Source organism: Pteropus vampyrus, unplaced genomic scaffold (assembly GCF_000151845.1).
Source record: "Pteropus vampyrus isolate Shadow unplaced genomic scaffold, Pvam_2.0 Scaffold102, whole genome shotgun sequence".
NCBI classification, from domain to species: Eukaryota; Metazoa; Chordata; class Mammalia; order Chiroptera; family Pteropodidae; genus Pteropus; species Pteropus vampyrus.
In genome coordinates, this window is record NW_011888883.1 from 2003832 (window position 1) to 2019731 (window position 15900).

The window sequence follows — 15900 nt, forward strand, 5'->3', positions numbered from 1 at the left end:
TGATCATATGAATAAAGGATCAGACAAGTAAGTTAATTTCAGAAATAAAAATCCATCCTTTATACTTCAAAGCCTTTCATTGTTTTTCCATGGATAGAAAATAACAACCAGAATCCTAGGCTAGAATTTTAAGGTTTCCAGCATAAAATTCTGACCTTATCTTTCACTACACCCTTACATGTATCACCATATTTTAGCCAAATCAGACTTCTTAACATTTTGTGATCAATATTTTCTTATCTAACTTCCACCTCAATTAATTTGCTTCTGCTATTTACTCAACTTGTAAAACCCTATGTCTCAACTTTTGAAATCATTATAACTCAGTTCATTTGTTACCTTGCGTGCGCCCCCAGTCAGAAGTGATATCCGACCTCTCATTATAATTTCTTGTACATACCACTTTTATATTACTTTTCATTTGTTCAAAATATTTTAGTTTCTATTAAATTTTAAATTCCTTGGTGGTAAGGAGCCTATTTTTGTTATCTTTGTATAATTTCACAGTGTAAACACAATGCTTTTTCTGCAGTAAGCATATAGTAAATATTTCCTGAAGAGACGTTATACTACATATTTATAATAAGTAGCAAGGAAGGACCTTTAAAAGAAAATAATGTTTTGCTTTTCCTGTAGGCTACTTTTAATGTTTATTTTTAAATGTTATTTTATTAACCTACTCTAACATGTTTTGTCCCATAGGTATGGCATGAATTGCCTTATTCAGTTTGAAGATTTCGCCAATATAAATGCATTTCGTCTCCTGAACAAGTATCAAAACCAATATTGCACATTCAATGATGATATTCAAGGTAATAAAATTTTCACTGTGTATGGGTTAAGAACAACATGTCCTGATGATTGTCAGAGGGGAGGGGAGGAAGTGGGGGTTGGTGAAAAAAGTGAAGGAAAATAAGAGGTACAAACTCCTAGTTATAAGTCATGGGGATGTAATGCACAGCACAGGGAATATAGTCAATAATATCATAAGAACTTTCTGTGATTACTAGATGGTTACTAGACTTATTGTGGTGATTATATCATAAGGTATATGATACATAATCACTGTGTTGTACATCTGAAACTAATCTAATATTGTATGCCAGCTATATTTTAATAAAAAAAAATTAAAAAAATATGTCCTGAAATTAGTTCATAATAGATTTGGATCATTAAAGATTCAAATTTGATAAACATATACTAGATATCTGGTAAATGCTAGGAATTATGCTTGATGATTTCACATATAATTTATCAATTACTTCCATATTCTTGAGAAAAGGACTCTGCGACTCTAGAATGTACTGTATAATACATGAGCAAAGGAATTGCTGAAATCTGATAGAATCCTCAGTGATTATGGCTAAACAGAGAATGAAATATATTGTTCACTGTTTAAAAGTAAGAGTATATATACTTTTCTCCTCAGCCTTCATCTCAATCAGCCACGATTTATAAGCCTCACCCCAACAAAAGCTGCCTTTATATATAGTGTACCATTTTTTACTATTTGTCCTTGATTGTAAATGCTTGACTTCCTACGTTTGTCTAAGTTGCCTATTTGTTTGTTTGTTTGTTTTCTCTTTAAGTCCATTTTTTTCAACTCTCTATAGATCCACACCCGACCCCCAAATCCAAAACTTTGCTATGGAAATCTTACTGATCCTACAATGTTAAGGGCAGGTAGGGGGAAAAGTTGAGGTCCTAAGGAGGAAACCATAATGAGTTTTAGCAACTTGAAAGGTAACAAATGGCTCCCACGTCACTAATTCCAGTGGGCATTTTTCATTGTTTCTCTTTCTTGAGTTCTTAGCCGCATTAATACTGTTGACCTCACCTTCATTCCTGAAATACTCTCTTCTATTGACTTCTGTGTCACATCACTTTCCTGACTTTCTTCCTTTCTCTTTGGATATTCATTTTTTTTTCCAGGTTCATCCTTTTCTGACTAATTATCGAATGACAGAACACTCCAATACTGTCCCGGGCCCCTCATTGTTCTCTTACATCTTCATAGCCATGTATTCCAAGGCAAAACATTCCTTAGCAGGTTTATATCTCTAGCCCAGATGTTTCTGATTCCAATCCATATGCCCATCTGGTTATTTAAAATCTCCTCTGGGATATCTCAAAGTTATCTCATGTTCAGCTTCCCCCAAATCACACTCTTTTATTTCCCCACCAAACCTGAGCTTCTTCCAGTGTTCTTCTTCTCAATGCATTTCTGATATCTTTCTCTTCTTCACCTCTTCCTGTCAAATACATTTTATCACTAAATCCTCCTGATTTTTTTATTGTAAAAATCTGTCTCTTTCGTAGATTCCTCTTCATCGCGCTAATGTAAGTTACTATTATCTCTCCTAAACAATGGATATTTTCTTAAGAAGTATTTTTACACTTACTTTTGCTTCTACTTTTTATACGTTCTCTGCATAATATCTCTACAGTTTGCTAGATATAGAACTAGGTGCTGAGAATTTAGTGGTAAACAAGCCAAAGTGTGTTTTCTTTTTTTTTGCTATTAATATCTAACATATCATCCCTTCTTTAGAATATTTTAATGGTTTTCCATTGCACTTAAGATAAAGATGAAAATCATGACTGTGGCCCAAAATTCATGATCTGATCCCTACCTCCCTTTCTAGCCTCATTGTTTTTGCCATTCCAGACATAACATCCTTTTTTCAGATCCAAAAATGAGTGAGGCTTTTTCCTATTGCAGCATCTATCCAAATGCCGATCCCTCTTTCTAGAGTGCTCTTACCTCCCCTCATTAAATCTCATTGAAATCATGATATTCCTCAGAAAAAATCTTCCAGATCCCTGTGTCTAGTCAAATCCAGCTATCACAGGCTCTCATAGAACTGTTTCTTTTACCCTTCTGGCACTTAACAGTAGCAGTTTTATATATTTATGTAATTTTTAAAATTAATATCTCCCTCCCCACTAAATTTTAAGTTTTGTGAAGGGCAAGAAACATGTCTGTTTTGCTCATCACTGTAACCTTTGTCATTAACACAGTGTATAGCCCATAGAAAGTACTTAATGTTAATGGAATGAGTGAATGCAGTATGTCTAAAGCAGAGATTGGCAAACTCTAGTTTGTGGGCCAAATCCAGCTCACTGTCTGTTTTGCAAAGTTTTATTGGAACACAGCTATGGCTGTTTGTTTATGTATTGTTTATGTTTGCTTTCAGGCTGCAACAACAACAATGATGTCTTTGGACAGACATCATATGACTACAAACCCTAAAATATTTGTTATCTGGCCATTTACAGAAAGAGTTTGCCAACCTATAGTCTAAAAGATTGAGTTTGAAAGAGTTAGTAAGAGTTAAACTAAGGAGTTAAGTTGGCTAAGATAGGTTTGCATTTTGGAGAGATCATTCACATTATTTCAGTGTAGAGAGTAGATTGAGTCAGAGCAAGGCTGTTGCTGTGATTCAAGTGCATGATGGTGTCTTGTTCTAGGAAAGTGCTATGAAGATAGAAGAATACACACATGATTCTTTCTTGATAATGAAGGTGAGGAAACAACCAATGGAGCCTATGTTTTAGCCTTGAAGAACTGATAGAATGACAGAAACTGAGAAAGAGAAAAATGAGAGACATTATAACATGTAGATGTTAAGATTGTGGACTTTGGAGTCAGACTGATTTGCTTTGCTCCTTACTATGTAGACTTTGGTCAATTTATATAACCTCTCTGACTTTTAGTTTTCTTATCTATGGCAGAAAGTTATATATTTCTGTTGTTTCTTAGAAATAAGATCAGAAGTTTGATGAGAATAAAGGAAGTCTGAAAGAATTGCTGTAGAGAACTAGAGAGCCAACTGACTATTAAACACAAAAGGAGTCAGTAATCCTGTCAGTCAGTGCTGAGGATCCAGTTGAAGTTGATACCATAAATATATTATGACACCAGGCTGAGCAGCTTGAGTTCAAGAGTTTAGAAATGGGCAAGGCTGCGATGGTCAGTTGGATTTATCAGTGCTGGATATTTTACTGTATTTGTGCAATGAAAGGAATTAGGATAAGAGCTAGGGTTAAAGTGACCACCGTAGCACTAAGCTGAATGGGGAAGGAAGTGAAGATACAAGGACCGAGAGACAGGGCAAAAGAGCCTGGGTAATCTCATGAGGTTAAATAATAGGTATAATGGTGGTAATTGAATAAAGGACTGGGAAGGCAGGAGGTTATAGACCATGAGTGAGATATTCTAGTATAGTACTTCCAAGAAGGACTAGTTCTGAGTGATGGTAAGTCCTAAGATGAAACTTAGTAAGATAGCCAAGTGGAAGAATAAGATGAATGCCATTAGAAATTAGATAGTCAAAGAAAAGTTTAAATGTAAAATGGAGATGATAATGTTTCTCTCATAGAGTTTATACTGAGGACAAAATGATTATTTGTGAAAATACCCTATCAACTGAACTGTACATTATAAACATGATTTTTAAAATTCTCTCTGTGCAAGTTCTATATATGACATAGTAAATATAATGTGTTTAAAAATAATGAGTCTCTTTATACCTTTGATGCCTGCTAAAATAATTGGTCAAATCTTTCTTTTCCCCAGGTCCTTTGTGATGTTAATTGCATCATTAGTGTCATTTTTATGACAAAGATGCTTACATAATTTCAACTTTTTTTTCTTTTTTGTACTAAATTTCTTCTTAAGAATTTGTTTATAAGAAGTGAATATTTGGAGGCATTCAGAAATGAAGTAAAAACAGTCTAATTTTAATGTACTATAACCTAAACTTGAAGATACAATTAATGTATAATGATAGAGAGTGCCTTAGATGCTACAAACATAGGCTTTAAAGATCAGTGTTTCGAAGTACTTATCAATTCACTTTGCAATGGTCTCTACAATAGCCACCAGTTAACTGTCAAATAAATCTTTACTGTATTTTAAAAAATATTCTATATCTTTTTTGTTTGTGGGTCCCACAGAAATGTCCATATAGAAGTTAAAAATCAGTATTACATAATTTTGAGTCACTATGCAGAATTAACAGACATCGACGTTCAGTTTAAAAAGAAGAATACCAGTTATCAAACAAAATGAGTAATTAGGAATTAGGGTCATAATTCCTATCAATTAAGGCCAGGAATTTAGAGGTGAAGGCCTGGATTGCATCAAGAGCACAGGAAATCTGAGGTAGTTGCCAACCCAAGGCCAAAGCACTGCATGTGGAGTTTCCCAGAGAATCTACAGCAGAATATTCCCTCCAGCAGGTCATCAGTGGAGTCATTAAATAACTAGTTTTTCTTTCCAACTAATGTGTCCTAAAATATAATCTGCACATATACAGTCTACCTATTTCCACATAGGAATTTTAGAAAATTACTGCCTTAGCCAACAAAAAGAAGGATTTCAGAAAAATAGGTCTAATCTCTAAAGAAAACACTTTGCCAGTTAGGGTTCTGACTAGAAATTTCCCCCGTATGTGTCTGTTTTACCTTTTTACCCTTATGTTTTTACCATTTTGCCCACAAATGTAATACTTTCCCCACTAGGGGCATAGAAATTGCATTCCAGTGCCAATGAAAATAATTATATAACTATTACAGCCTTACCATGTAAATAAATATTTTTTACACTGGCCATTTGGGGAAACTTTTTTCTATTTTTTTTAACAGATGTGTATTTAAAGACATTATTTTATGAAAAGCATTTGATTTTAAACAATACTTAAAGTTCTACTAAACATAGTCATAGTTAAGATTATTAAAATAATCTTAAATGATAGAGATTTTGGTTCAAAATCTATTTAGACCTTAATGGATTATAAGTATAAATTATTTTTAACTGGAAAAAATCTATTAAGAAATTGGACATTTAATTATATAATCTGGAGATCATAAGAATTTAGCAGATTCACAAAAAGAACATTCTCATCCTCTTTGTCTGACTTATTTCACTTAACGTACCATTCTCAGAGTTCATCTCTGTTGTCATAAATGATAGGATTTCCTTCTTTTTTAATGGCTGAAAAATATTCCAGTGTGTGTGTGTGTGTGTGTGTGTGTGTGTGTGAGAGAGAGAGAGAGAGAGAGAGAGAGAGAGACAGAGACAGAGAGACAGAGAGACAGAGACAGAGAGACAGAGAGAGAGATCTCATTTTCTTCATTTATTGACGTACGCTTAGGTTGTTTCCATGTTTTGGCAATTGTAAATAATACTGCAATGAACATGGGAGTGGCAGATATTTTTTCAAGATAGTAATTTCATTTTCTTCTGATAAATACCCAGAAGTGGAATTGCTGGATCATATGGTAGTTCTGGTTTTAAATATGTGAAGAACCTCCATGTTGTTTTCCAAAGTGGCTCCACCAATTTACATTCCCACCAACAGTACAAAAGACTTCCCTTTTCTCCACATCCATGCCAACACTTGTTATTTCTTGTCTTTTTGATAATAGCCATTCTAACAGGTGTGAGGTGATATCTCATTGTGGTTTTGATTTGCCTTTCCCTGATGATAGCGATGTTAAACATCTTTTCATGTCTATGTTGGCCATTTGTATGTCTCTGGACAAATGTCTGTTCAGATAAGGATATTTATTGTAATGTTATTTTTGATACAAAATATCAAAAGTCCTCTAAATATCAAATAATAGAGGTTTCGTTAAATAAATTATCACGTATCTATACTATGGGATGTTATAACTTCATATAATATTTTAAAATATATTGTTGACATGAAAAGATAGTTGTAAGACATTTTTAAGTGATAAAAGTATGTTAAAATAGTAAGTATGGCATGAGATATTTTTTATGAATTAAAATTTTCTTGAATTTGCATATGTCAGGTTTATAAAAAATAATTGTAAGACTATACATCAGTGATTGCAGTGACTTCCTAATTTGTCTACATACTAGCAGCCTCAAAACTCTCACTGCTCTCTGAATTTAGAATCTTTCAGCAACCATCTTTAACCTATGGTAAATTGTAATTATACATATAGTTACTACAAATTTGTAGTAGAAGGCCCTGCGTGATCTCATCCCTACATTCCTCTAGCCTCATGTCACTTTGTATTCTAATAAGTTGTGTTTGCTTCAGCAACACTGTAATACCTACAGTTTTACGTATGTTCAATGTTCCCCCTTATACTTCGAGAGGCTTGGTATACAAATAGAGATTATATTGTATGTCTATAGCGTTAGGTGACCTGATTGAACCATTTCCTTAAAGAACTCTCGTCAGCCTCTGTTGTTTTCCTCTTACACCTCTCAGAATCCACAGAAAAGATTTTTCCAGTCTCTCTTCTGATATTAGCATTCTGCCAATATTCTTTAAGCCAAGTAGGAGAAGAATGGGGGTCTCCACATTGAGTATGTAAACTTTCATTTAGTCTTGTTTTCAAGCATGGCACCCTTGCACTCAAGTATTCATGGGTCTTACAATTATGCCTGGTGTCTTACAGTCCAGAGATCCTCTCTAGAAAAGAAACTCCTAGTTTTTTCCTAAACCTCCAGAGTGTGGGAGGTTCAGCTGTCTGCTAGAAGAAGAGTGAGGCAGATCTAGAGACTATTAATAGTTTTTTGACTAGCCTCCTGTGTTTAGCCTCGTCTTCATCCCTTCTTCCAAAGTTCCTTCTATACTAAGGCCTTTTGAGACTTTTGCTATATGAATCTGATTGCTTCTTACCGTTCCCCACAGCTGGCCAAGAATTCAGTTTTTCAAGTCTACTAAGTCAGCTGCCATTTGCCCATCTACCTTCTAGCTTCTAACATTTTTTTGCTATCCTTTTCTTTTGGTATCCTTAATATTTAAAAAAATAAATCTCCTTTATATTGTTTTAGTAAAGTTTGTTGGGCGGAGAGAAAATTAAATTATGTGTTTAGTCTCGCAGTTTCAACAGTCATCCCTGCCTCTATGTCTTTGCACATGCTTTTCCTGCACAGTATATCCTTCTATCTGAGATCCTGGACTTCTCACATTAATCCTTCAATACTATACTCAGGTAGTATGTACTCTAAATGGCTTGGTCCCTGTCCTGCCTAAACAAGTTTACTCCTCCTCCTCCTGCTTCTAGTCCTTGCAGCTCACCTGATCTATTTATATTTTATTAATAGCATATTAATAGTGTATATATAGTAATTCTAATCAGATTTAACAAATTATTGTATTAGAGATCATTCTTTGACAAAAGATAAAATTGAAATTTAATAACCATAGCAAAAGCACAGTATAACTGGTGACTTCTTTTAATGTTAAAGTTGTATTATAAACATACAAATAGAAGATTCTAAAAATTTAAGACTATTGAATCTCTTTAGTATCTTACTAACCATGTTAAGTACTGAGTACTTACTCTTTAAAATACAGTGATGATGCAAAGATAAACGTTAACCTCTCTTTATCTGATTTACTAAAAATTTAATTTTCAATCTCAAAACAAAAGTTATTTAATAATAATTTATTGTGAAAACTCACACTTTTATGTAATATCAACTTGCTACATTTACTCCCTTGATTACAATGAAATATAAATCATAGTAGTATCAGGAAGTCAGACCAGGCCATGTATAAGAATTATGTTCAGGTTAACTTTTTAGTAGTGCTAAAAATATCATTGTGATATTATTAATTCTATGAAGAGTTTAGATGTTTCATTATGTCCTCAGGAAATATTATAGAATATACAATTAAATATAAGGCTCTAATACCCAGTGTAAGTAGGCTTATTTTGCCTTATTTGGGGTAATATGTCCGAAAAACATCAGAGTTTTAAACAGAATGACCTAGCATAACCATGTAAGTCACCACATTGTAGTTAGTAATTTTTGGAATATTTTATTCTGTCTATCCTTAAATGCCCAGTTTTATTTAAAATCAAAACAATTATATAAATACAGTGATCACTAATATGCTTCAGTTTGACTCTTCCACTGGTTAAATCTTGTGGTGCTGCTAGAATCTATAGAGACCCTTAAAATGATAGAATCTCAGAGATGGAAGGGAGCTTAGAGTCCTTCAAATCCAAACTTCTGGCAAACTTACTTCAGAAGAGCCTGAGATAGAGATAGCTTGGCATACTATTTGTGAATAACTACTTATCTAGTGACTGGATATCTATACTTCTCTAATTAAAATTCTTTTTTTCATATGTTTAACAACTCTAGTGAATATTTTTATATATGAGATAAATACCATTCTAATCCTGTCATGGTATCTCTCCTATATAGATCAGCCGTATTTTTAAATAGGCTTCCATTTTAAATAATCTATAGAAGAGTGGCCTTTCACAATGTATGAGTTACTACAGTTCAGAATTAATTGCAATGGTGACTCAAAATTGCAAGCATTTTACTTTTGCAATCCACATTTCATTCTTAAATAAGAAACATGCAAAAGATATACATGTCTTCAATAATTATAATTATCATTTATTGTGATCTTGTTTTTGTCTACAAAGTTCTATAAGAAAGAAACAATCAGAAAATTGAAAGGAACAAATATACTGATGGTGAAATGTTTAATATGTCTTTGGTACTTGGCATATACAACACTTCATCATGTGTCATTCATCAAACCTATTTTAATCTATTTTTTTTAACCAAATAAGGGTGTTTAAAGTTTAACTAGTCTTTATCACCAAGCGGAGTGATCTAGGAATTATTATAGGTATAATGTAACTTTAGAGGAGTAAAATGTAGACACAGCTAGAAAGTACTGCAAGAAACTGAAAAGTTTTATTTCAGAAGTGAGCTATAAAGAAGTTGAGCTATGTAATTATGTTCAAAGCAAAAGAATTACTCTATGATCTGGGAAAGCTTATATGGAAGAGTAATAAAATTTGAACTGGTGAAGTTTCTGTGACCATAGGGGAAACTTAGTTTTTATATTAAATAAATTTTACATTAATTTTGTCCAGCACCTTTAGGTTCCACCAATGATTATCATAGGTAGGAGGTCAATTAAAGGATGCAATAACATAAGATTTTAATTGCTATTTACTGTTAATTTTTCAAATTGAAACGTTAAATGTCAAGTGTATCAAATATATCATTACCACCAACACCATTAACAAGCACCTACTATGTGCCTACTTTGTATAGGGAAGATCAGTAATAGATTTCAGATCCCCAAGAGGAATTAGGTAGAAGAATCTAATAACACTTAGTACTCTTTTATCTCATATAGTACAATTATTTTACAGGTAAGGAAACTAATGTACAAAATATTTTTCTAAATGAATTCGGCTGGTAAATAGGTTGAGCTGGAATCCATGTAAGAATCCAAACTCCGTGCTCTTACTCATTACATCACTAAATTAAGTCACAGAATCTTCTTTTTGGAAAGTTTCAAGAATATATTATAATACTGATGTCAATAGCCTGAGAATTTCACCTCATATGCAAGCATGGGGTCAGACAACCACAGGTTCCCTTTTTGTACCAGTTAACCTGTTGTATGATGATTGCAAGATAAAAGATCCTGCCAAATCTCAGACCTCTCAAGTTTGCTTATTGTTTCAGGAACAGCATCTGTTGCAGTCGCAGGTATCCTTGCAGCTCTTCGAATAACCAAGAACAAACTGTCTGATCAGACAATACTATTCCAAGGAGCTGGAGAGGTACCTGCCTTTTATAATACTTAAGTCCTCCTAAACTAATGAACATAGAACTCCTTTTAATTATTCATGAATTTGAAGTTTGAGGTATTCTTATAAATTTTTAGTATATTGTAACTAGGTTTTATTGAAAGATTCACAAATTAAGTATTGAGGCATATTAATTTTTCATATGAAACTTTAGTATAGAAGTATAGAGATATTTTTCACAATTTTTAATTTATAAGAGTATCAAATGTTGCTATAGGTTTTTGTTATGCATATTTAAGGTACCATGCAATAACAAAAATGTTTTCAATGTATGCTTATATATCAAAGCCTTTAAGAAATACTTAAGCACTGTTATAGCTGATGCTAATTTTTAGTATCCTCCAGTGTCACATACAAAAGTTTTCTTAATTTGACTCACAATTCAATGTGCACATATATAACTATATGCAAGTTTTTAAGAAAAAAATATTTTGAATTAGAGACATTGTGCATTATAACACACACCAAAAATACCCCAAACATTTTATATTGTTGGAAGGAGATGGCAGCAAGACAAAATTATGCTGTTTTCTGTTATCTTTTTTTCTATAACTTAATCATTTGGAAGAAGAAAACTAGACTCTGATAATAATAATTTACTCCCAAAATAGAAATTAAAATGTCAATTGAGTTCAGCTTCTTGTGAGAAAACTGCCAAAATCTGTTTAGAATTATAGAATATAATAAATGGAGAAATACTATATATATTTTAAGAAACTTTAAATTTTCAAATTTAATATGATTATTAATAAATATATTATACTGGATGAAATTGTGTCTATTGTAGTGGTTTTGATTTTACTTGTTCTTAAAATAAAACAAAACATATGAAGCTAGAACTTAAATGCCAGGATTATACACATGTGAAAGTATTCAGAATGTAAATAACAAATTCATTTCATGTCGAAATAAAAATCAAGGCTAGATAATAGTCCATTAAAATTTGAGTTTTTTATTTCCATGGATTGTTACTTGTGGTACTTAATTTTAGAAAACTTCTTTGAATTTCCAAAGGATTTTGTTGAATGGAACAGTCCAGTTCTTAATACTCACTAGGACAGTAGTATTCATGGCTAGATAATTCAAAACTGGCAATCATTTGTCCCTAATAAGGTTTTGAAAATTTCACAGATTTTGACAAAATTTATCAAATACCAAAGAAGTTCATTTATTTAATCTTATAAGAAATTTCACAGTACTTTCTTTGTCCAAATTAAGAGAGTAAATTAATGCTTGAGAACACAGATTTCATGTTCTCATTTTATCACCTAATTGGTCAGGTTCCCATCCAAATGACCAGGATTCCTTTTTCAAATTCAATTAGAGGAGCTTGAACCCAACAATAAACAATACAGTCCAATAAGCAAGGTTGACCAGTTCATTATTTTAAATATTTTCTTGTTGAAGCAAATCTTAATTGTATTAACAGGATTAAAGATACTAGCATTCAAAGATATTACTGGTTTATCTGCGGCTAAATAGAAAGCCACATAATAGTGTGGCTCTGTTATAAGAAGAGTAAATAATTGTCATTTAGCTTAACCCAAATGTGGCAAAAATACTTCGCTCCCAGTATAAATGAATGAATATAGTTCTTTAGGTCAATAGACAGGGCTATTTTGTACTTCCTTATTAACAAAGACAAAATGGGGTGAAATGTAATTCCTGATATTATGTGAAACAACTTGAAGACTTTTTGTTTTCATACCTCTTTCTCAGGCTGCCTTAGGGATTGCACACCTGATTATTATGGCCATGGAAAAAGAAGGTTTACCAAAGGAGAAAGCTAGAAGAAAGATATGGTTGGTTGACTCAAAAGGATTGATAGTTAAGGTAAGAATTTGTCATTTTAACCAGAATAAAAATCAATATGTCATTCTGGATTGACTGTGTCATATGGTAATTAATATTGATACTTTTCTGAATAAAGAAGAAAACTATAGCTCAGCTATATAATCTATCTGTGAGGTGAGTAGGCTCCTTACAACTCTGTGGGTTGTCAGTCCACTTGAATTAATTTAGTTTCCAAATAAGGAAATTCGATATTGATAGAGATGAAACACCTAGGTACAGCTCCTTTTTTAAAGGGCTATCTGTCAAATTGCATACTAGCTAGAAAGAAAGGAAAGAAAAAATGAAATAGCTTCTCTTTTAACTGCTACTTTCTCTCAACCAAATTCTTGAAGGTTTGAATGAGAATTTCTGAGAAAGGCTTTAATAAATGGCATGTTTCAGTGTTAACTTACTTGAAGTTCAGTTTCCCTAGCTTTAGTAGAGATAATAGTACCTACTTCATGGGGTTATTGTGAGAACAAAATAAGACTAGGTAAGTAACTATGTTGCTACACAGTTGTAAGGCATTATTATCTACCAACCGTGCACATCAAACACTCTAACTTAAACTGGTAGAAAAAGTACATGTAAATCCCCTTTTTACATGAAGATGAATTTTAAAAATAACCAGCGGTAAGCAGAGTCTTTGAGAATTTAACATAGAAACAAATGCGAATGAGTACAGACTTTCTGGAAAACAGTTTTATGTGTATCCAGAGCCTTTAAAAGTTTATGCTTCTCATCCAGTAGTTTCCATTCTAAGAATATATCCTATAAGATACAGATGTGTACAATGTTTTATGTATGAGGATGTATCACAGCATTTTTTACAATAGCGATATACTTACCTAAATAATTGATAATTGTGAAATAAATTTTGGAATATCCACATGAGTATAATATATAGGCTTAAAATGGTTTTCAAAGAACTATAAATAACATTAAAAGATTCATAATATAATGTTAGGTGAGAAAAGGAAAAGACCATCTATATATAACTATTTTGTTTAAAAATTGGGTTGCATATAAAAGTCATAGAAGGAAACGTCAAATACATATTACTTTAAAACTTAAAAAAAATTTGTGCCTTTCTTCATATTCCAAATTTTCCTAGTACTTGTGTTCCTTTAAAGAACACATAAAAATGTTTGCTTTTTAAAATTAATATAGTCAAATATTACCTTAAATAAAGAAAAAGTATATGCATAATTTTTCTAGCAAATGAATATCTATAAAGCAGTGAAAAGACAGCATTTTTACATCTTCTGAGAACCAAAAATCATTTTATTAATCATATTAACTTGTAATTTAGTTGTTTAAAATATATAAAAAAACAAAGTTTTAGATTTCTTGACTTAAAAATTTCTGTTGCTTTGTAGAGTCAGTATCAGTTAACTATAAAAGTTGTATGCTGTAGTCACATTACAAATATTGTGGTCATGAAATAATATTTACTGAATGAAAACGCCTATGGATCAGGCATCGTGTTAGACTCTAGGGACACAATAAGGCCCTTGATCTCAGGAGGCTCATAGCTTCCTGGGGAAAACTCAAGCCAGCCAGGAGTTACAATTCTACACACACACACACAAAGTTATAGAAATGTGTCCTTGATGCCAGGGGTGCACAGAGATGACGCTTCCAGTTTCACTAAAGAGAATAATAAGAATGCCGAGGAAGGTCCTCAGACATGGTGTCTTTCAGCTGAGTTTAAAAGGAAGAACTAAGAGTTTATCTGGAGCCCCTGTAAACATCTTAAATTTCTTATATCCAAAACAAGGGAAGTAGAGTGGCAAGTTCACTATGAGATCTTGATTGAATTTAAAGATCATGTCTTTCAACTCTTTATATCTTCAAAGCCCTGTGTAGTGTCTAGTACCTAATTGATAATAAATAGTTTAATAAGTGAATTAATTAATGAATGGCCTTCTATGCAGAAGAATAGCATTCACAAAAGAAAATATTTTGGTATAAAAGACATTTAGGGATTAAGTTTGAAAGGAAGCAGATGACAGGTGATGAAGGTGCTTCTAAATTCTGAAAATGAGCAGCTGAAGAAATAGAAGAGGTTTGCCTCTTGTCATGCTGATGGCATCATGGAGGATGGATTGAAGTGAGGTGAAAATGAGAAAAGAGTGCTCATTACAAAGCTCTTGAAAAATAGAGATAAAAATTAATTGGGTCCTGAAATAAAGCAGTGACTATGGGGGTGAGTGAAAAGTTTGATTCAGTAGATACCTATGAAATAGGATTATTATCATACTTAGTAACCAATTAAATATAGAAGGAAGAGTAGGATCAAGTAGAAGATATCTAGCAGTACTTATTGGGTGTCTAGATAGCTGATGCACCCATTAATGTAGGAAAGGAATAATAAATAGTCCAGTTTAAGGGAAAGATGATGATATCGATTTTGGACATAGCAAGTTTAAAGTTCCTGTGGAAAACTCAAATGGAGATGACCCCATGGCAGTTGGAGATATACGATTGAGGCTCAACATAAGAGTCTGGGCTTCTGGAGATAGAGATTTGGGGATCATCAGCATGTAAATAGTTGGAGCCATGGAAAAAGCTATACAGATCATGCTGTGCTTAGGGATGTAATACATTCAAGAATCCAAAAAAAGTGAAAATCTATGATCACGTTTTTTTTGTGTGTGATTTCTAGTGACTTTTTTATGTGAAATCTTTATAAAAATATATGGATTTTAGCATCTCAAAAAATTTTAACATAGACTTACTGAACTGAGAATCCAAATTCCGTGGATTATAATAGTTGGAATAACAATGAAGTTGTTGCCTAGATCTAATCAGTCACTCTTACTTCATGTCCTTTACTTGCCAAAAAAAAGAACTGCATATATTCTGCTTGCCAAGGTAAATAAAATTACATTCTAAAGGTTGTTATATATTTAATAGCTTGTGAGCTATTTAATATAAAAGAAACATTGGAAGCTTCAATTAGCCACTTTTTCTTTCATTTTTAAAAAGTCAAAATTATTATGTTGATTTTTGTTGTGGAACTAATCAGAATAACCAGTAAATTAATATAATCTTGCTTTCAAATTTACATGATATTTTTATTTGTTCTCCTTTATCTTTAGGACTTTTTACAACCTCTCCTGAGAACCAATAATAATCATTTTGTTGATTTTATTAACTAGCAATGTAATTGTTTATAATATGTAAAAAATATCAAGTTTCAAATAAAAATTTTTATTAGTCAAACTCCTTCACTCTTTAAGACATAAAACCAAAAACTAAAAAGTAAATTATAAGGGTAGCTCATTTATGGAATTATATCATCATCAGACCGTTTGTTTTAGGCTAACATGTTTTTTGTTTTCATTTTCAACATACATCTATAGCATTTTACATAATTTACCTCATATCCATATGTTTAACAGAATGAGTTTATGCTATAAATACAATATTTTAAATAAT

The 15900-nt window shown here is 32.2% G+C and overlaps 1 protein-coding gene across 1 annotated transcript in view; it reads left to right on the plus strand.

Annotated features, from left to right (window-relative positions):
- ME1 (malic enzyme 1) overlaps positions 1-15900 on the plus strand; it is a 147157-nt gene that overhangs the window by 110773 nt on the left and 20484 nt on the right. The window contains exons 7-9 of the mRNA XM_011364885.2: positions 703-812; positions 10499-10596; positions 12343-12456. Coding sequence (XP_011363187.1) covers positions 703-812; positions 10499-10596; positions 12343-12456 — 322 coding nt within the window. The remainder of the gene's footprint in view (positions 1-702; positions 813-10498; positions 10597-12342; positions 12457-15900) is intronic.